This window comes from Eulemur rufifrons, chromosome 23, assembly GCF_041146395.1.
Source record: "Eulemur rufifrons isolate Redbay chromosome 23, OSU_ERuf_1, whole genome shotgun sequence".
Classification (NCBI taxonomy): domain Eukaryota; kingdom Metazoa; phylum Chordata; class Mammalia; order Primates; family Lemuridae; genus Eulemur; species Eulemur rufifrons.
The window spans coordinates 3,750,100-3,770,246 of NC_091005.1; the positions used below are offsets into that span (position 1 = coordinate 3,750,100).

Below are 20,147 nucleotides of genomic sequence, written 5' to 3' on the forward strand. Positions count from 1 at the left end.
TTTCCCATCCTTCATGTCATTGCATCTTCATGAATGACAGCCACAGGCCTAATGACTGGGACGGCAAATGTGCAGGGGCTGCAGTAATTTTGTCTCTTACAGAGTAGTTAAGCGACCTGCCCAAGGTCTCACAGCTCAGAAGGAAAGAGATGAAAGAACTTATGATACAGGTGGCCCCATGCCCTGGTCCTTGCCACAGCTGCAGATCATGTCACTGGGTGCTAAACACTGGCTCTCTTGCTTCAAAGATAAAATGACCATGTGGCTCTTGGCTTGAGAGATGGGAACGGAACCCGAAGGAGGTCACAGAGCAATGCAGAGGGACCTGACCGCCAGCTCAGTGCTCGTCCCACGGCTGCCTCTGTGCCCGATTTTCAGTGTCCTCATCTTTCATGTGACTTGGTGGCATACGGTGGCAGGTGATGGCAGGATGCTGCAGTCACCTCATGAGGGCAAATCCCACCTCTGTTACTTTTAGCTGCAATGACACAACCTCTCTGTGTCTCAGTCTCAACAGTACAAGGGGAATAATAATGGCCTCTGGCTTGTTGGATTAAATGGTGCAATACATGTAGGGAAGTTAAAATGATGCCTGGCAAGTGGTCAGCGTTCTAGAATGTTGGCAATTGCTTAAATCCTATGATGTGTAATTAAAAATACATTATTAATAGCTATTACTTTCTAAATCACTGTACATCAGGGATATTTATTTGTGCACAAAGCAGCCAGGCCTGGTGTGCTTCACCGCGTGCTCCATATTATTCTCACATGCCACATGCACATGTGACCTGTGGGCCAAAGAGTGCCATTACTCTTCCCACATCATTTCAACCAATCATAAGGCTACAGAGCTATGAACAAGGCTGTCTGTGCCTTGTGTCAGACACAGAAAAATGACAGCTATTTCTGCTACCACCTACACCACATTTTACTGAACATTTAACGCTGAAATGATTAAAATTTTCTTAAATCTATTTTTATGAAAAGGAAACTCCATACCATCACTGAGAATGAAAATCAGTCTTCTTCCAGATATAGAGGAAAGCAAGAAAATTATACATGTGTGTGTATGTATACACACATCAATATTACATGAAGCATTGCTTTTGTCACTGCTGATGGTTGAGCTGGTGCCTTGCTATTGTTTAAAAGGTTTCCAGCGATAGAGAAGTGTTGAAGACATACCAGGGCCAGAGAAAGGTCCTTTCGCTTAAGAGATAACTGGATTCAATTCAGTACACACCTCCTAGCTCTGCGACGTTAAGCAAGCTGCTTGCAATCTTTTGGTTGTAGCTGTCTGATTTGTAAAACACCTTCATAAATAGTATTTCCCTTTAGGACTGTAGTAAAAGTTCAAAGAACAAAAGTGATTTAAAAGGAACTTGCACTGACTAAATGTTATGCAATAGTCAGGAATATTGAAAAGAAATACCCACTTGTCTTTCGTGTTTATTTAATGCAGAGTCTGCATATCACCTAAAGTGATGCCTCTTTTGGGAAGATCCCAGAGTTTCAAAACGGCCGTCATGGAGTGGGGCGCTTGGCTGGGCTATGGAGAGACCATGGAGAATTATGTGCAAAGGCGTGCACAAATGTGTCCCTACCTCCCTGCAGGCGTAGAGATTGCAAAGGAGAGAGAGGCAGACTTGTGTGTTTGTCGTGTTGCCATGCACAGGAGCAACAAGTCCAGGGGACCCATGTGTGCATAGGGACTGGCAATGTGGAGGGGTGGGAAGAAGCAGAAGTCACATACATCAACAGCCTGTCCTTTGCACACAACTCGCTTGCCACGCTAACCCGCAGCCGCCGATGCGAGACGTGAGCATGAGGCTGGGTTTGCACATGGACCCCGGGAAACGCGAAGCAGAGGACACGAGACAAGGTGGTGGGTGGGGTGGGGAGAGCGCCCGGACCACAAGGATGGGGTCTCAGGACGCTCGGGGCCCGGGGGTGGCTGGTAATCTCGGGGAAATTGGGAAGGGCCGGCAGGACAGCCGGGACGCCGAGTGCAGCCAGGCACAAAGCCCCTCCCAGGCAACCGGGCGCCAAAGCAGCGGTCCCAGCAGTGAGCACAGAGCAGAGCTCGCCGATCCTGCGCCCGGCCCACCCGCTGCGCACAGCCCGGCTCAGGACACCGGCCGCGGGCCGCGCTGACTCCGGGGCGGGTGCAAAGGGGGCGCGGCCTCTGCGCCCGGGCCTCCCCTGACCATAAAGGGACCGCGGGCTCCTGGGCTCCACCACGCCTTCCACCTGCCCTACAGCCTGATCGCCTCCCGCTTGGGACCTGCAGCTCGCCTCGAAATGGACCCCAACTGCTCCTGCGCCGCTGGTAAGAGACACCGACTTTCTCGTCCTTAGAGTACCCATTTCCCGGCTACAGGCAGGACAGAAGGTCCTAGGAGGGGAGGTCTCATTTTGAGTTCTGGCTGAAGTGGACTCCTTTCGTTCGTAGTTCTAGAGCTTTCCCTCTTGCCAAGCGCCTTCCGCGCCCCTGAGAGCGTTGCCATTCTCCCAGTGCCTCTCGTTTCAGAGACGGGAGGACTCAGGCTTGCACCGTCCACAGCAGGCGGTCGGGGACTGCTAGGCTGAGCCCCAGTAGCCTGTCCAGCATTTGCGTTGTCTTGGCTGGATGGGAGACAGGGGACATTGCCCTTTCAGGATTAAGGACATAAGGGCCGTCCTAGCCTGTGGAGACACAAGTGAGGGTACACATCATTGGGCTGTGAGTGGGACAGGAGCAGCCAGGTCTAGCCTTGCACTCAGCCCGAGGAGCTCTGAGGGCTGGCGCCGCACAGAGGCGGGGGCACTGGAGAGTGACTGCCCGACTGCCCGACTCTGTGCCTTGTGCCTCTCACTCAGTGCTCACTGCCTGTCGCTGTCTTCCTTGCAGGTGGCTCCTGCACCTGCCCTGGCTCCTGCACGTGCAAAGAGTGCAAATGCGCGTCCTGCAAGAAGAGTGAGTGCGGGGCCTTCCCTGGGAGTCTGGGGGCTGGGCTGAGTCAGAGGAGGGGACCCAGAGCTCAGCAGACAGGAACAGGCCAATGACCAGCTTCCCTGCACCCCCTTCCCCTAGAACTGATTCAGGAAGAACTTTAGACATGGTTGATTTGCAGCCTTCATTCTTAGAATAGGGAAACAGAGGCCAAGAGAGTGCACCTGCCTGTCAAGCACAGACCTGATGCTTGAGGACTTTCCTCACTCAAGTGTATGGTTCTGGGAGGTTGGCTTTCCATTGGCCACCTGGGCCCTGTCACAGCGTTTCCAGTCTTATGCCCTGTCCTGGGCTCAGGTAGGGCTGGACATCTTTTGCATAGAAAGAGTCTCACCCCAAAGATCCACCAGTTGTCTCTTGATAGAGCATGCCATCCTGAACTAAAGGCCATCGAAGGCTGGGGACAGATCTTGCGCCAGTCCTGCTGATGAGGCAGGGAAGTGTCTGGGCAAGTCTCCTCTGACCTCTCGTCTCCCTTCTTCCCCAGGCTGCTGCTCCTGCTGCCCCGTGGGCTGTGCCAGGTGCGCCCAGGGCTGCGTCTGCAGAGGGGCATCTAGCAAGTGCAGCTGCTGCGCCTGATGGCGGAGACCCCAGCTCCCACACGGAAATGGAAGAACAAGCACAAACCTGGATATTTTTCATGTTGCCCTGACCCATTTCCCATGGTTCTCTTCATTACTAAATATGTGAACAATAAAAAAAAGTTATTGTTCTGACTCTGGCTCTTGTGTCTTTGTACACCTGGGAAATAAGGGACCCCATGCCTAACAGAACCGGGATGGAGGATTGCATTGAGTGTCTAGAGACCTGGGTGGTGGGACCGTGTCTTGTCGTCTTACACCCCGAGTGTCTTAAGGGTACTTGAGTCAGGTTACTTTTTCAGCTAAAATGTAATAGCATTATGCCATGTGATATACAGCATGGTAAGATAAAATGCATTACTATGAAAGAACTAAACACTAAATCCATTTTTGTATTCAGGAAAATTTCAGTAAATATATAAAAAACAAAATATCAAAGAATTACAGACACCACACATTTGTCCCAGGGTGTGCACTGCAGACTGGAAACAGCTTGCAGACTGGCGCCGGTGTGTGGATCACACACCTTCAGCAGCACTGGCCTGGACATCCCCACAAGGAATCATCAGTTTTCGTTTGCCCAGTGTCACTGATGGGACTCTTGCTACCCCTGAGAGCTCCCTGCTGTGATTTCCTCCTGAATATTGGAAGCTTCTTCCCCAAGGTCAGGCTGAAATCTGCCCCTCCTTCCAATTCCAGCCCTTGGTTACTTCAACCAGGGAGGCGACCAGAGATGTGGAGGGAATTGCCCAGCAATGTTCCTGCAAGATGGCGTGTGGACAAGGACTGGTTCTAGATGAAGGACTCTCGGTGTGCCTATGCAGAGGTCATGGCATATTGTGCCATTTCTAAGGTGTGTGGCGTTCACTAGGAAAGAGGAAGGCCCTGCGTGACTTGCAGTTAGGAGCAATGGTTGGTTTCTCTGGCTCTTTGCTGAAGGAATTGCTATTTGATGTTCAAAGAGGGAGACGAGTCACTTGGCCCAGGTGTCAGGACGACACTTGCCTGCAGGTGCTCTGTGCCAAGACAATTTCAGAAGGTAGCCAGGCCAAGTACATGAGCTCTGGTGCCAGGCAGTCCTGGCTCACAGCCTACTTCTCCACTTACTGGCTGTGTGGCTGCCACCCGCTCAACCACTCTGAGCCCCCAGTTTTTCATTTTCAGAAAGGAGATTAAATCACTAGGTAGGGATTAAATATAATGGCGGCCCGTTACCTGGCCAGGGCTGAATAACACTGGTGTTATGGTCATTTGGTCCACCTGAACTTTCTGGAGAGAGAATCCTATTCATTCCCATCCAGTTCCCTGGGAAAGGTCCATCTGCATGGAAGCATTACTCTGGATTGGAAGTTGGGGATGGGACTGGAATCTTCCCGCTCTGCTTTCCAGGGCATGTAGACGACCTCTTGCACAAAACCCTCCAGGATAAGACACTGCCCTAGCATTTGGACAGAGAAAATGCCTTTCTTCCCCTTCAAGTCATGTGCTCTGCACACAAACCAGAGAGACATACGAATGTGCAGGGGCTGGTGAGACTGCGCCACTTCCAGAGGAGTTAAGAACCTGCCCAAGCTCACACCGCCCGGAAGGAAAGGTATGAATGAACCTGTGCTACAACCATTCTCGTGTCGTAGCCACGGTGGCAGATCATGATGTCACTGGATGCTAGGATCTTCCTTCCACAGCAGAGCTGGGAGGGCCCTTGGTTAGTTAGCCCAATTGTGCCCCTGGCTTGACAGCTGGGAAACCGAAGCCCAGAGAGGTCACAGCGCTGTGCAGAGGGGTCTGACTGCCAACTCAGTGTTCTTCTCATTTTGTCTCTGTGCCAGAATTCAGCATCCTCCACCTGAAAATGAAAGCGTGACATATGACTGTGGTTGAGGCATGAGGCCTCAGTCAGACTATGTGTGTATATATCCTAGCTGTGTCGCTTATACCTGGTGACATAACCTCTCTGTGTTTCAGTCTCCCCCACTGTAAAAGGGGTATAATACAGTCAGTGGCCACATAATGACATTTTGGTCAACAAGGGACCGTATACAACATTGGTCCCATAAAGTTATAATACTGTATTTTTGCTGTATCTTTTTTTCTGTTTAGATATGTTTAGCAAATATTTACCACTGTGTCACAATTACCTACAGTGTTCAATACATAAACGCGCTCTACAGGTTTGTAGCCTAGGAGCAATAGGCTACATGGTGCAACATAGAGACGTAATAGGTTATACCACCTAGGTTTGTGTAAGTGCAATCTATGATGTTCACACAATGACAAAATCACCTGATGACACATTTCTCATGTCAGCAACACATGAGCATAATAAAGTCTCACCTAGAAGTAAATGATTCAATACATGTAAAGAACTTAAAGTGGTACCTTGTAGATGACAAGGGGGCTGTAATATTAACTTTTATTTTCTTCCTATTATTTATATCTGCTATGGCCTAAATGCTGTGTCCCTCCAAAATTCATATGTTGAATTCCAATTCCCAGTGTGTTGCTATTCAGATGTGGGGCATTTGGGGACTAGATTATGAGGGCAAAGCCCTCATGAATGGGATTAGTGCCTTTATAGAAGTGCCTGAGGGAGCTTGCTGACCTCTTCCATCATGTGAAGACCCAGTAAGAAGAGCACCCCCGTGAGACACGGGGCCCTCCCAAGCTATCAGTTACTTTGGTGCCTTGACCTTGGACTTCCATGCCTCCAGACATGTCTGGTGTTTATAAATTATTCCATCTAAGGTATTTCATTAGAGCAGCCTAAGTGGGCTAAGATGATACAATAGTTAACAATTTTACCCCTGGCAAATAAGTCACGCCTGGTGTGCCTTGCTGTGTGTCCTATGTCTTTCTCATTCGCCTCATCAACATTCAACCTCTGACCCAGGGAGGGTCCTGCACTGTTTCCACAAAACAGAGATTGACACTAGAAATATAAAGCCATTATCTTTATTCATAGCATAGGGACATTTTTCTACCCCCACACCCGTTAGCCAGTCCTGTTGTGCCTGTGTGTCTTCTGTTGTCCTCATCAACTACCTGAGCATGTTTACTGTGGTCCAGAGAGAGTCGTTCACTCTTCCCATAAAATTGTGATCACCACTGTATATATAAACCATGAGCAAGACACTCCATGCCCTTATGGCGCGTATAGACAGATGTCTTCCACTTCTGCTACTGCATCGCCAGTATGTTACTTAACATATTTCCTTTAAATGATTCATATTAATATTTTCCCAAATATATATGCATTACTCATGGTTCCCCAGAGAAACAGAACTCAAAATGTAGATAGATAGATAGAAAGAGATTTATTTTAAGAAATTGGCTCATGTAATTGTAGGGCTGGCTGGTCTGAAATTTGTAAGGCTGGCCCACAGCCTGGGTTTCCATTCAGAGTTAATGTTGCGGTCTTTAATCTGAAGGCAGTCTGGAGGTAGAATTCCTTCATCTTTTAGGAAGGCAGTCTGTTCTCTTAAGGCCTTCGACTGTTTAGATGAGGCCCACCCACATCAGGAAGGGTAATCTGCTTTCCTCAAAATCTACTCATTTAAATGGTAATCACATTTTATAAATACCTTAACAGCAATATCTCTACTAGTGTTTGACCAAGTGACTGGGTACTACAACCTGGCTAAGTTAACACAGAAAACTAACCATCGCAGTCTACCTCTTATTAATTTGGTACATATACACATCTCCTTAAACCATATTTAATGTCCAAATAAAAGCAAAAACAAGGGCATACTTCCACGTAACATGGTACAACTGTCGGTGTACGGCTGAACATACATTATCCCTTTCCCCAGAAGAGGTTTCAAAGTCCTTGGAGGATGTTCCTTGATATCCTATAACTTTATTTAATACTATGATATAAAGCTAGCAATACTTAAATACAGTGATGTAAAGAGACTACATCCTGTCAGATCAGCGGTGGCATTAGCTGTACGAAAACAAGCTCAGGGCTTCCCACTGATTCTGCATCATGGTGATTGTATAATTATTTCATTATACATTACAATGTAATAATAATAGAAATAAAGTGTACAATAAATGTAATGTGCTTGAATCATCACAAAACTATCCCCACCTGTCCATGGAAAAAGTGTCTTCCATGAAACCAGTCCCTGGTGCCAAAAGGGTTGGGAACCACTGGCCTAGGGCATCTCCTGTATTCCAGACATCCCCTTCCTTCCCCCCACCGTGGACTAGCAGTCCAATTTCTTCTTGGTAATCACAAGAAATCTCCCCAGCGAGTACAGCAACTCCTTTCTTTGCCTGCTGATTCGGAGGTCAGAGGAGCCCAATGTGGCCTGGTGGCAGGTCTTAACCAATGCAATCACTGTTTATCTCCCAAGGGAAGCATTCCTCCCTTTGGAACTAAGGCCTGGAGACCAGCAGTGCGGAGAGGAAACAGAAATTACGTTTATGCAGATCAAGTAAGAGTTTAGAAGGCTGACAATCTATTCCACTCCTAGGAACACCCTGATCAACTAGCCAACACCACGGGTCTCTACAAGTCAGGCTCTTCTGCTTTGTGCTGTCCATGACAACAGCCATGCCCACTTTCCTGTTGACGATTAAGTGCCTCCCCTTGGCCCCTGCCACCCTGGGATCCAGCCATCTCCCCTGCACGCAGGATTCCCAATGCAGTGGCAGCAGTTCCCACTGCACTTTCTGACGACAGAGAAGAGCGACCACAGAGCTCTCCAAGGACGCTGGGGCTCTCCCTGCAAACTCATTTCTCACGGCTGAAGTAAAAGCTGTGCCCTCTGGACACCCCAGGTTGGATGAGCAGATACTACATCATAAATCCTCTCTAACATCTGCTTTACTCAACGTGTAATTAGACGGTCATCACATCAGAAAAAAATAACTTCACAGCAACATCTAGACTGATGTTGGACAAAGGAATGGGGCACTTTGCCTACCCAAGCTGACATATAAAATTACCTATGGCATATATTTAAATGAAAAGCAAATTCTTTATCAATGTAGAAATTAAGACTCAATTTTACTTCCAGACATAGCTTACTCTAATAAATATTATGTGTATGTATATATATTTCTTTCTTTCTTTATTATTTATTTCTCCGTCTTTTTTCAAGCTGTCCGGGGTTGAGCTTGAGGTTTGCCCTTGTTTGAAAGATTTCAAGCAGTACAGTGGCGTTGAGGACATATTTAGACCAAAAGAAATCTTTATCCTTTCCCTGCTCCTTCCTTGGAAAAGCTGACTGGATTCAGATACACTGGCACTATTGTCTAGCTCTACAACCTTAGGCAAGTTAACTAAACTTGTGCCTTAGTTTTCCTATTAGAAAATGGGTTCATAACTATTTCTCTTTTATTGGTCTTGGGAGGGTTCAAAAACCTAAAATGACTAAACGGACTGATACAGACTAGCTGCTGTGTAATGGGAATATTGAAAGGTAAGTGACTACTTTTCTTGCTTCCTTATTTAATGCAGGGTCTGAACACCCCTTACAATGATCCCTCCCTTGGGGCATCTCACAATTTCAGGCCGAGATCCTGGAGCGGGGTGGGCAGGGTGGGCTGCAGGGGAGCCCTTGGAGAATTGGACACAAGGAGGACCCAGACAAAGGTCCCCACACATCCCCCTAGGCATGCAGAGTGAAAGGGGGCGAGGAAGAGCCCTGTGTCCCCCTGTCGCTGTGTACAGGAGGAACCCGCAGGCCCGCGGTGGGGATACGGACAGGACAATGCAGGGCAGCAGTGGCGGGGCGGGGGGGGGGGGGGGGGGTGCAAAGGTCACATCCACGGCTTCCGTTCTGCACCAACTCCCTCGCTGCGCTCCCTCGCTCCTTCGATCTAGGGACGTGAGCACCAAGCTGGGGTAGCACCCGGGATAGGGCAAGGGCACGCGGGGGGCTGGAGGTGGGGCTCTCACGACCATCAGGGCTGGTTCCCGGAAGGCTCCGGGCGGCAGTGGCCGGTCAGCTCGGGGAAATTGGGCAGGGCGGGGAGCACAGCAGGGACACGGTGTACGGCCGGGCGCACAGCCCCTCCCGCGTGAGCGGGCGCCAGAGGAGCCGCCCCCGCGATGCGCCCAAGGGGAGCGCAGGGACTCTGCGCCCGGCCCGCCCGCGGCGCACAGCCCGGCCCGGGACGCCGGGGCGGGTGCAAAGGGGGCGGGGCCTCTGCGCCCGGGGCCTCTCCGGACTATGGTGGGGACCGCAGCTCCTGGGCGCCACCGCGCCTTCCACCTACGCGACTGACCCTTCGCCTCTCGCTTGGGAACTGCAGCCTCCCCCACCTCGGCTCGAAATGGACCCCAACTGCTCCTGCGCTCCTGGTAAGGGACGCCGGGCTCTGAACTGAGGTGGACTCCTCCACCCAGTGCTCTCTTCCTGGCCAGGCCAGGGGAGCATTCCCATCCTGCCTACGGGCCTCCCAAGAGCGGAGGGGACTGAGGCTCCAGGCTGGCCTGCTCCGCGGCACCCACTTGGCCCGCGGGCTGCGGTCTGGGCCGCAGTTCGCTGTCCAGGCTCTGAGCAGGCGGGACGGTCGGAAGGCAGGGACGTTGCCTCCTCAGTCTTCCTGGGCTGGTCTGCAGCCTGAGCCCTTTCTTGCGCGTTCACAACAGGAGGGCACTTGGTCTTCAGAGCACGAGGGGAGAGAAGACGGGGCTTCTCTTCCTCTGCCCTGGGTGACAGAGGAGCTCTGAGGGCTGGTGCCGCACAGAGGAGGGGGCACTGGAGAGTGACTGCCCGAGTGCCCGACTGCTGTGCCTTGTGCCTCTCACTCAGTGCTCACTGCCTGTCGCTGTCTTCCTTGCAGGTGGCTCCTGCACCTGCCCTGGCTCCTGCGCGTGCAAAGAGTGCAAATGCGCGTCCTGCAAGAAGAGTGAGTGCGGGGCCTTCCCTGGGAGTCTGGGGCCGGGGCTAAGGTTGGGAGGGAACCCAGAGCCGATTCTGAGTGTAGTATTTCTGGAAACTGACCTTCCTTTTCCCTGTGGGCTATGTGATTCCGTCTCTGGGCTTTCTGCTCTGAACTCAGATGGGTCAGGAGAAACTTTTTCTCTTGAAACACAAGCCCAAAGGCACTCCCTATTGTTCCAGAACAGAGCTGTGCCACCCTAAAAAAAGAAAAACCCGTTCCAGGGCTGAGGGCAGAGCTTGTGCCAGGCCTGCAGTTGAGGCAGGAGGTCTCTGGTCAAGTCTGCTGTGACCTGTCACTGTGCCCTTTCTTCCCCAGGCTGCTGCTCCTGCTGCCCCGTGGGCTGCGCCAAGTGTGCCCAGGGCTGCGTCTGCAGAGGAGCATCGAACAGGTGCAGCTGCTGCGCCTGATGGCGGAGAGCCCAGCTCCCAGGTGTAGATAGAGGGACGTGCACAGACCTGGGTTTTTTTTCATACCGCCCTGACCCATTTCCTACATTCCTTTTTCTATGAAACATGTGAATGATAATAAAACACTTTTGACTTGATTCTGACTCTGATTGTCTTTGTGCACCTTGGAAATAAGGGTCGGGGGGGGGACTGAACTGGGTGGGCAGAGACCTGGGCTCTGGATGGGAATGTCAGCCCCTAACAGTCTGAGTGCCTTCAGGCAAGCCAGGTGACCTCACTGAGCTTAACCTTCTAGACAGTGGAAAGGCATTGTGTCAGGTCATGGGAGGTGGGAGGGACAGATAGAGAATCTCCTCTGTTCTCATGTCGAGGGCTGATGGTCCAGAAACTTCTCCATCCCTCATTTTCATTCTCTGACTTCCCTGCCCAACTTTAGTTCCCCGTTGGATTTGAGGGCTGAAAGTGACTATAGGAGGTGGAACCAACTCCACAGTTGCATGAATCATACCCAGGGCTTCTCAAACTTCACAGTGAAGGAGAAGATTTTGTTTCCTATCCATTGCAGACTTAAACCTTGCTAAATAAAATATTAACTTTGGAAATAATGAAATCAAACAATATAAAACCCATTTTTTAGATTCAACAGGAAACAGTCATAAATATATGAGGAAACAGGAAAATTAAAGATTTACAAACTCTGCACGTACGCTCATCAATGATGTGCACTGCAGACTGGCAACAGCAGGCTGGCCCCGGGGTGTGGCCCACGCACCTTGAGCAGCCCTGGCCAGGGCTTCCCCACAAGGAACCATCAGTCTTGAGTTGCCCAGTGCCACTGATGGGACACTGGCTGACCCTGAGAGCTCCCTAATGTGACTTGGCCCTGAATCTTTGCAAGTTCCTCTCAAGGTCAGGCTGAATTTGGTCCTTTCTCAAAGTCCAGCCCTTGGCGACTTCAGAAGAGCAGAGGGTGGGCCGGGATTTGGAGGGAATTGCCCAGCATTTTCCTGGTGAGATGAAGCGTGTGCGATCACTGGTTCCAGATGAAGGGCTTCGTGTCTGCCCATGCCGAGTGGTGGCAGCTTCTGCAGTTTGGAGGGTGGGGTGTGCTCATTGCAAAGGAGTGAGGCCCTGGTGACTTGCAATGAAAGCCAGCGGTTGGTCCCCTGGCTATTTGCTCAGGGAGTGCTATCTGATGTTCAATCAAAGAGGAGGATGAGGTTCCTGGCCTAAAAGTCAGGACCAGGCTCACCTGTCGGTGTCCAGTCAAAGAAGATTTCAGGAGTCAGCATGTGGCAAGGGTGTGGGTTTCGGTGTCAGGCAGTCCTGGTTCACAGCCCCCTTCACCACTTACTGGCTGTGTGGCCTGGGCAGGTCGCTGAAACTCTCTAGTTCCTCATTTGTAGAAAGGAGATTATAGCTCAATGTAGGCATTAAATAAGAAAGTGACTTGGCTCCTGGCTAGGGCTTAATGAAAGGTGGTGCCTGTGATCATTCTCTCCAGGTTGACTCACTTGGAGAAGGAACCCTGTTAGATCCCAACACGGGCTTGGAAAAAGGCTCACAGGTGTGGGAGCGTTGCTCTGGCTGGAAGCTGGGAACGGCAACCTGGCTGATCCCGTGCCAGGAGGAGTGTGGGTGACCTCGACCTCCTGCGGTAACGTCTCCTTCCCTAAGACGTGGCCACGGCCTTTGAGCAGAGATAAAAGACTTTCCCATCCTTCATGTCATTGCATCTTCATGAATGACAGCCACAGGCCTAATGACTGGCATGGCAAATGTTCAGGGGCTGCAGTAATTTTGTCTCTTCCAGAGTAGTTAGGCGACCTGCCCAAGGTCTCACAGCTCAGAAGGAAAGAGATGAAAGAACTTATGATACAGGTGGCCTCATGCCCTGGTCCTTGCCACAGCTGCAGATCATGTCACTGGGTGCTAAACACTGGCTCTCTTGCTTCAGAGATAAAATGACCATGTGGCTCTTGGCTTGAGAGATGGGAACGGAACCCGAAGGAGGTCACAGAGCAATGCAGAGGGACCTGACCACCAGCTCAGTGCTCGTCCCACGGCTGCCTCTGTGCCCGATTTTCAGTGTCCTCATCTTTCATGTGACTTGGTGGCATACGGTGGTGGGTGATGACAGGATGCTGCAGTCACCTCATGAGGGCGAATCCCACCTCTGTTACTTTTAGCTGCAATGACACAACCTCTCTGTGTCTCAGTCTCAACAGTACAAGGGGAATAATAATGGCCTCTGGCTTGTTGGATTAAATGGTGCAATACATGTAGGGAAGTTAAAATGATGCCTGGCAAGTGGTCAGCGTTCTAGAATGTTGGCAATTGCTTAAATCCTATGATGTGTAATTAAAAATACATTATTCAGAGCTATTACTTTCTAAATCACTGTACATCAGGGATATTTATTTGTGCACAAAGCAGCCAGGCCTGGTGTGCTTCACCGTGTGCTCCATATTATTCTCACATGCCACATGCACATGTGACCTGTGGGCCAAAGAGTGCCATTACTCTTCCCACATCATTTCAACCGATCATAAGGCTACAGAGCTATGAACAAGGCTGTCTGTGCCTTGTGTCAGACACAGAAAAATGACAGCTATTTCTGGTACCACCTACACCACATTTTACTGAATATTTTACGCTGAAATGATTAAAATTTTCTTAAATCTATTTTTATGAAAAGGAAACTCCATACCATCACTGAGAATGAAAATCAGTCTTCTTCCAGATATAGAGGAAAGCAAGAAAATTATACATGTGTGCATATGTATACACACATCAATATTACATGAAGCATTGCTTTTGTCACTGCTGATGGTTGAGCTGGTGCCTTGCTATTGTTTAAAAGGTTTCCAGCGATAGAGAAGTGTTGAAGACATACCAGGGCCAGAGAAAGGTTCTTTCGCTTAAGAGATAACTGGATTCAATTCAGTACACACCTCCTAGCTCTGCAACGTTAAGCAAGCTGCTTGCAATCTTTTGGTTGTAGCTGTCTGATTTGTAAAACACGTTCATAAGTAGTATCTCCCTTTAGGACTGTAGTAAAAGTTCAAAGAACAAAAGTGATTTAAAGGGGACTTGCACTGACTAAATGTTATGCAATAGTCAGGAATATTGAAAAGAAATACCCACTTGTCTTTCGTGTTTATTTAATGCAGAGTCTGCATATCACCTAAAGTGATGCCTCTTTTGGGGACATCCCAGAGTTTCAAAACGGCCGTCATGGAGTGGGGCGCTTGGCTGGGCTATGGAGGGACCATGGAGAATTATGTGCAAAGGCGTGCACAAATGTGTCCCTACCTCCCTGCAGGCGTAGAGATTGCAAAGGAGAGAGAGGCAGACTTGTGTGTTTGTCGTGTCGCTGTGCACAGGAGCAACAAGTCCAGGGGACCCATGTGTGCATAGGGACAGGCAATGTGGAGGGGTGGGAAGAAGCAGAAGTCACCTACATCAACAGCCTGTCCTTTGCACACAACTCGCTTGCCAGGCTAACCCGCAGCCGCCGATGCGAGACGTGAGCATGAGGCTGGGTTTGCACATGGACCCCGGGAAACGCGAAGCAGAGGACACGAGACAAGGTGGTGGGTGGGGTGGGGAGAGCGCCCGGACCACAAGGATGGGGTCTCAGGACGCTCGGGGCCCGGGGGTGGCTGGTAATCTCGGGGAAATTGGGAAGGGCCGGCAGGACAGCCGGGACGCCGAGTGCAGCCAGGCACAAAGCCCCTCCCAGGCAACCGGGCGCCAAAGCAGCGGTCCCAGCAGTGAGCACAGAGCAGAGCTCGCCGGATCCTGCGCCCGGCCCACCCGCTGCGCACAGCCCGGCTCCGGACGCGGGCCCCGGGCCGTGCTGACTCCGGGGCGGGTGCAAAGGGGGCGCGGCCTCTGCGCCCGGGCCTCCCCTGACCATAAAGGGACCGCGGGCTCCTGGGCTCCACCACGCCTTCCACCTGCCCTACAGCCTGATCGCCTCCCGCCTGGGACCTGCAGCTCGCCTCGAAATGGACCCCAACTGCTCCTGCGCCGCTGGTAAGAGACACCGACTTTCTCGTCCTTAGAGTACCCATTTCCCGGCTACAGGCAGGACAGATGGTCCTAGGAGGGGAGGTCTCATTTTGAGTTCTGGCTGAAGTGGACTCCTTTCGTTCGTAGTTCTAGAGCTTTCCCTCTTGCCAAGCGCCTTCCGCGCCCCTGAGAGCGTTGCCATTCTCCCAGTGCCTCTCGTTTCAGAGACGGGAGGACTCAGGCTTGCACCGTCCACAGCAGGCGGTCGGGGACTGCTAGGCTGAGCCCCAGTAGCCTGTCCAGCATTTGCGTTGTCTTGGCTGGATGGGAGACAGGGGACATTGCCCTTTCAGGATTAAGGACATAAGGGCCGTCCTAGCCTGTGGAGACACAAGTGAGGGTACACATCATTGGGCTGTGAGTGGGACAGGAGCAGCCAGGTCTAGCCTTGCACTCAGCCCCAGGAGCTCTGAGGGCTGGCGCCGCACAGAGGCGGGGGCACTGGAGAATGACTGCCCGACTGCCCGACTGCTGTGCCTTGTGCCTCTCACTCAGTGCTCACTGCCTGTCGCTGTCTTCTTGCAGGTGGCTCCTGCACCTGCCCTGGCTCCTGCACGTGCAAAGAGTGCAAATGCGCGTCCTGCAAGAAGAGTGAGTGCGGGGCCTTCCCTGGGAGTCTGGGGGCTGGGCTGAGTCAGAGGAGGGGACCCAGAGCTCAGCAGACAGGAACAGGCCAATGACCAGCTTCCCTGCACCCTCTTCCCCTAGAACTGATTCAGGAAGAACTTTAGACATGGTTGATTTGCAGCCTTCATTCTTAGAATAGGGAAACAGAGGCCAAGAGAGTGCACCAGCCTGTCAAGCACAGACCTGATGCTTGAGGACTTTCCTCACTCAAGTGTATGGTTCTGGAGGTTGGCTTTCCATTGGCCACCTGGGCCCTGTCACTGCGTTCCAGTCTTATGCCCTGTCCTGGGCTCAGGTAGGGCTGGACATCTTTTGCATAGAAAGAGTCTCACCCCAAAGATCCACCAGTTGTCTCTTGATAGAGCATGCCATCCTGAACTAAAGGCCATCGAAGGCTGGGGACAGATCTTGCGCCAGTCCTGCTGATGAGGCAGGGAAGTGTCTGGGCAAGTCTCCTCTGACCTCTCGTCTCCCTTCTTCCCCAGGCTGCTGCTCCTGCTGCCCCGTGGGCTGTGCCAGGTGCGCCCAGGGCTGCGTCTGCAGAGGGGCATCTAGCAAGTGCAGCTGCTGCGCCTGATGGCGGAGAGCCCAGCTCCCACACGGAAATGGAAGAACAAGCACAAACCTGGATATTTTTCATGTTGCCCTGACCCATTTCCTATGGTTCTCTTCATTACTAAATATGTGAACAATAAAAAAAAGTTATTGTTCTGACTCTGGCTCTTGTGTCCTTTGTAGGCCTGGGAAATAAGGGACCCCATGCCTAACAGAACCGGGACGGAGGTTTGCATTGAGTGTCTAGAGACCTGGGTGGTGGGACCGTGTCTTGTCGTCTTACACCCCGAGTGTCTTTTTTTTGTTGTTGTTGTTGAGACAGAGTCTCACTTTTTTGCCCAGGCTAGAGTGAGTGCCGTGGCGTCAGCTTAGCTCACAGCAACCTCAGACTCCTCGGCTTAAGCGATCCTACTGCCTCAGCCTCCCGAGTAGCTGGGACTACAGGAATGCGCCACTATGCCCGGCTAATTTTTTCTATATAGATTTTTTTTAGTTGTCCATATAATGTCTTTCTATTTTTAGTAGAGACGGGGTCTCGCTCAGGCTGGTCTCGAACTCCTGACCTTGAGCAATCCACCCGCCTCGGCCTCCCAGAGTGCTAGGATTACAGGCGTGAGCCACCGCGCCCGGCCCACCCCGAGTGTCTTAAGGGTACTTGTCTCAGGTTACTTTTTCAGCTAAAATGTAATAGCATTATGCCACGTGATATACGGCATGGTAAGATAAAATGCATTACTATGAAAGAACTAAACACTAAATCCATTTTTGTATTCAGGAAAATTTCAGTAAATATATAAATAACAAAATATCAAAGAATTACAAACACCACACATTTGTCCCAGGGTGTGCACTGCAGACTGGAAACAGCTTGCAGACTGGCGCCGGTGTGTGGATCACACACCTTCAGCAGCGCTGACCTGGACATCCCCACAAGGAATCATCAGTTTTCGTTTGCCCAGTGTCACTGATGGGACTCTTGCTACCCCTGAGAGCTCCCTGCTGTGATTTCCTCCTGAATATTAGAAGCTCCTTCCCCAAGGTCAGGCTGAAATCTGCCCCTCCTTCCAATTCCAGCCCTTGGTTACTTCAACCAGGGAGGCGACCAGAGATGTGGAGGGAATTGCCCAGCAATGTTCCTGCAAGATGCCGTGTGGACAAGGACTGGTTCTAGATGAAGCCCTCTCGGTGTGCCTATGCAGAGGTCATGGCATATTGTGCCATTTCTAAGGTGTGTGGTGTTCACTAGGAAAGAGGAAGGCCCTGCGTGACTTGCAGTTAGGAGCAATGGTTGGTTTCTCTGGCTCTTTGCTGAAGGAATTGCTATTTGATGTTCAAAGAGGGAGATGAGTCACTTGGCCCAGGTGTCAGGACGACACTTGCCTGCAGGTGCTCTGTGCCAAGACAATTTCAGAAGGTAGCCGGGCCAAGTGCATGAGCTCTGGTGCCAGGCAGTCCTGGCTCACAGCCCACTTCTCCACTTACTGGCTGTGTGGCTGCCACCCGCTCAACCGCTCTGAGCCCCCACTTTTTCATTTTCAGAAAGGAGATTAAATCACTAGGTAGGGATTAAATATAATGGCGACCCGTTACCTGGCCAGGGCTTAATAACAGTGGTGTTGTGGTCATTTGGTCCACCTGAACTTTCTGGAGAGAGAATCCTATTCATTCCCATCCAGTTCTCTGGGAAAGGTCATCTGCATGGAAGCATTACTCTGGATTGGAAGTTGGGGATGGGACTGGAATCTTCCCGCTCTGCTTTCCAGGGCATGTAGACGACCTCTTGCACAAAACCCTCCAGGATAAGACACTGCCCTAGCATTTGGACAGAGAAAATGCCTTTCTTCCCCTTCAAGTCATGTGCTCTGCACACAAACCAGAGAGACAGACGAATGTGCAGGGGCTGGTGAGATTGCGCCACTTCCAGAGGAGTTAAGAAACTGCCCAAGCTCACACCGCCCGGAAGGAAAGGTATGAATGAATCTGTGCTACAACTATTCTCGTGTCGTAGCCACGGTGGCAGATCATGATGTCACTGGATGCTAGGATCTTCCTTCCACAGCAGAGCTGGGAGGGCCCTTGGTTAGTTAGCCCAATTGTGCCCCTGGCTTGACAGCTGGGAAACCGAAGCCCAGAGAGGTCACAGCGCTGTGCAGAGGGGTCTGACTGCCAACTCAGTGTTCTTCTCATTTTGTCTCTGTGCCAGAATTCAGCATCCTCGACCTCAAAATGAAAGTGTGACATATGACTGTGGTTGAGGCATGAGGCCTCAGTCAGACTACGTGTGTATATATCCTAGCTGTGTCGCTTATACCTGGTGACATAACCTCTCTGTGTTTCAGTCTCCCCCACTGGAAAAGGGGTATAATACAGTCAGTGGCCACATAATGACATTTTGGTCAACAAGGGACCGTATACAACATTGGTCCCATAAAGTTATAATACTGTATTTTTGCTGTATCTTTTTTTCTGTTTAGATATGTTTAGCAAATATTTACCACTGTGTCACAATTACCTACAGTGTTCAATACATAAACGCGCTCTACAGGTTTGTAGCCTAGGAGCAATAGGCTACATGGTGCAACATAGAGACGTAATAGGTTATACCACCTAGGTTTGTGTAAGTGCAATCTATGATGTTCACACAATGACAAAATCACCTGATGACACATTTCTCATGTCAGCAACACATGAGCATAATAAAGTCTCACCTAGAAGTAAATGATTCAATACATGTAAAGAACTTAAAGTGGTACCTTGTAGATGACAAGGGGGCTGTAATATTAACTTTTATTTTCTTCCTATTATTTATATCTGCTATGGCCTAAATGCTGTGTCCCTCCAAAATTCATATGTTGAATTCCAATTCCCAGTGTGTTGCTATTCAGATGTGGGGCATTTGGGGACTAGATTATGAGGGCAAAGCCCTCATGAATGGGATTAGTGCCTTTATAGAAGTGCCTGAGGGAGCTTGCTGACCTCTTCCATCATGTGAAGACCCAGTAAGAAGAGCACCCCCGTGAGACACGGGGCCCTCCCAAGCTATCAGTTACTTTGGTGCCTTGACCTTGGACTTCCATGCCTCCAGACATGTCTGGTGTTTATAAATTATTCCATCTAAGGTATTTCATTAGAGCAGCCTAAGTGGGCTAAGATGATACAATAGTTAACAATTTTACCCCTGGCAAATAAGTCACGCCTGGTGTGCCTTGCTGTGTGTCCTATGTCTTTCTCATTCGCCTCATCAACATTCAACCTCTGACCCAGGGAGGGTCCTGCACTGTTTCCACAAAACAGAGATTGACACTAGAAATATAAAGCCATTATCTTTATTCATAGCATAGGGACATTTTTCTACCCCCACACCCGTTAGCCAGTCCTGTTGTGCCTGTGTGTCTTCTGTTGTCCTCATCAACTACCTGAGCATGTTTACTGTGGTCCAGAGAGAGTCGTTCACTCTTCCCATAAAATTGTGATCACCACTGTATATATAAACCATGAGCAAGACACTCCATGCCCTTATGGCGCGTATAGACAGATGTCTTCCACTTCTGCTACTGCATCGCCAGTATGTTACTTAACATATTTCCTTTAAATGATTCATATTAATATTTTCCCAAATATATATGCATTACTCATGGTTCCCCAGAGAAACAGAACTCAAAATGTAGATAGATAGATAGAAAGAGATTTATTTTAAGAAATTGGCTCATGTAATTGTAGGGCTGGCTGGTCTGAAATTTGTAAGGCTGGCCCACAGCCTGGGTTTCCATTCAGAGTTAATGTTGCGGTCTTTAATCTCAAGGCAGTCTGGAGGTAGAATTCCTTCATCTTTTAGGAAGGCAGTCTGTTCTCTTAAGGCCTTCGACTGTTTAGATGAGGCCCACCCACATCAGGAAGGGTAATCTGCTTTCCTCAAAATCTACTCATTTAAATGGTAATCATATTTTATAAATAACTTCACAGCAACATCTCTACTACTGTTTGACCAAGTGACTAGGTACTACA

The 20,147-nt window shown here is 50.2% G+C and overlaps 3 protein-coding genes across 3 annotated transcripts; all 3 read left to right on the forward strand.

The window, feature by feature from the left end:
• Nucleotides 1-2,224: 2,224 nt before the first annotated feature.
• On the forward strand, nt 2,225-3,708 carry LOC138402142 (metallothionein-2-like). Its single transcript, XM_069497873.1, has 3 exons — nt 2,225-2,329; nt 2,891-2,956; nt 3,480-3,708. Exons 1-3 carry the CDS (start codon nt 2,302-2,304, stop codon nt 3,569-3,571), a joined length of 186 nt encoding a protein of 61 aa, XP_069353974.1. The 5' UTR covers nt 2,225-2,301; the 3' UTR covers nt 3,572-3,708.
• A 6,009-nt stretch (nt 3,709-9,717) lies between these two features.
• Nucleotides 9,718-11,020, forward strand: LOC138402141 (metallothionein-1E-like). Its single transcript, XM_069497872.1, has 3 exons — nt 9,718-9,889; nt 10,375-10,440; nt 10,792-11,020. Exons 1-3 carry the CDS (start codon nt 9,862-9,864, stop codon nt 10,881-10,883), a joined length of 186 nt encoding a protein of 61 aa, XP_069353973.1. The 5' UTR covers nt 9,718-9,861; the 3' UTR covers nt 10,884-11,020.
• Nucleotides 11,021-14,838: 3,818 nt separating this feature from the next.
• LOC138402145 (metallothionein-2-like) lies at nt 14,839-16,301 on the forward strand. The gene is made up of 3 exons (XM_069497876.1): nt 14,839-14,924; nt 15,486-15,551; nt 16,073-16,301. Exons 1-3 carry the CDS (start codon nt 14,897-14,899, stop codon nt 16,162-16,164), a joined length of 186 nt encoding a protein of 61 aa, XP_069353977.1. The 5' UTR covers nt 14,839-14,896; the 3' UTR covers nt 16,165-16,301.
• The last annotated feature ends 3,846 nt before the right edge of the window (nt 16,302-20,147 follow it).

Bases quoted from the DNA above. Each gene is read 5' to 3' on its own strand.
- LOC138402141 (XM_069497872.1), top strand. From the start codon at position 9,862: ATGGACCCCAACTGCTCCTGCGCTCCTG. The intron at 9,890-10,374 runs GTAAGGGACGCC...TCTTCCTTGCAG, and splicing joins CAACTGCTCCTGCGCTCCTG to GTGGCTCCTGCACCTGCCCT. The intron at 10,441-10,791 runs GTGAGTGCGGGG...TTTCTTCCCCAG, and splicing joins ATGCGCGTCCTGCAAGAAGA to GCTGCTGCTCCTGCTGCCCC.
- LOC138402142 (XM_069497873.1), top strand. From the start codon at position 2,302: ATGGACCCCAACTGCTCCTGCGCCGCTG. The intron at 2,330-2,890 runs GTAAGAGACACC...TCTTCCTTGCAG, and splicing joins CAACTGCTCCTGCGCCGCTG to GTGGCTCCTGCACCTGCCCT. The intron at 2,957-3,479 runs GTGAGTGCGGGG...CTTCTTCCCCAG, and splicing joins ATGCGCGTCCTGCAAGAAGA to GCTGCTGCTCCTGCTGCCCC.
- LOC138402145 (XM_069497876.1), top strand. From the start codon at position 14,897: ATGGACCCCAACTGCTCCTGCGCCGCTG. The intron at 14,925-15,485 runs GTAAGAGACACC...GTCTTCTTGCAG, and splicing joins CAACTGCTCCTGCGCCGCTG to GTGGCTCCTGCACCTGCCCT. The intron at 15,552-16,072 runs GTGAGTGCGGGG...CTTCTTCCCCAG, and splicing joins ATGCGCGTCCTGCAAGAAGA to GCTGCTGCTCCTGCTGCCCC.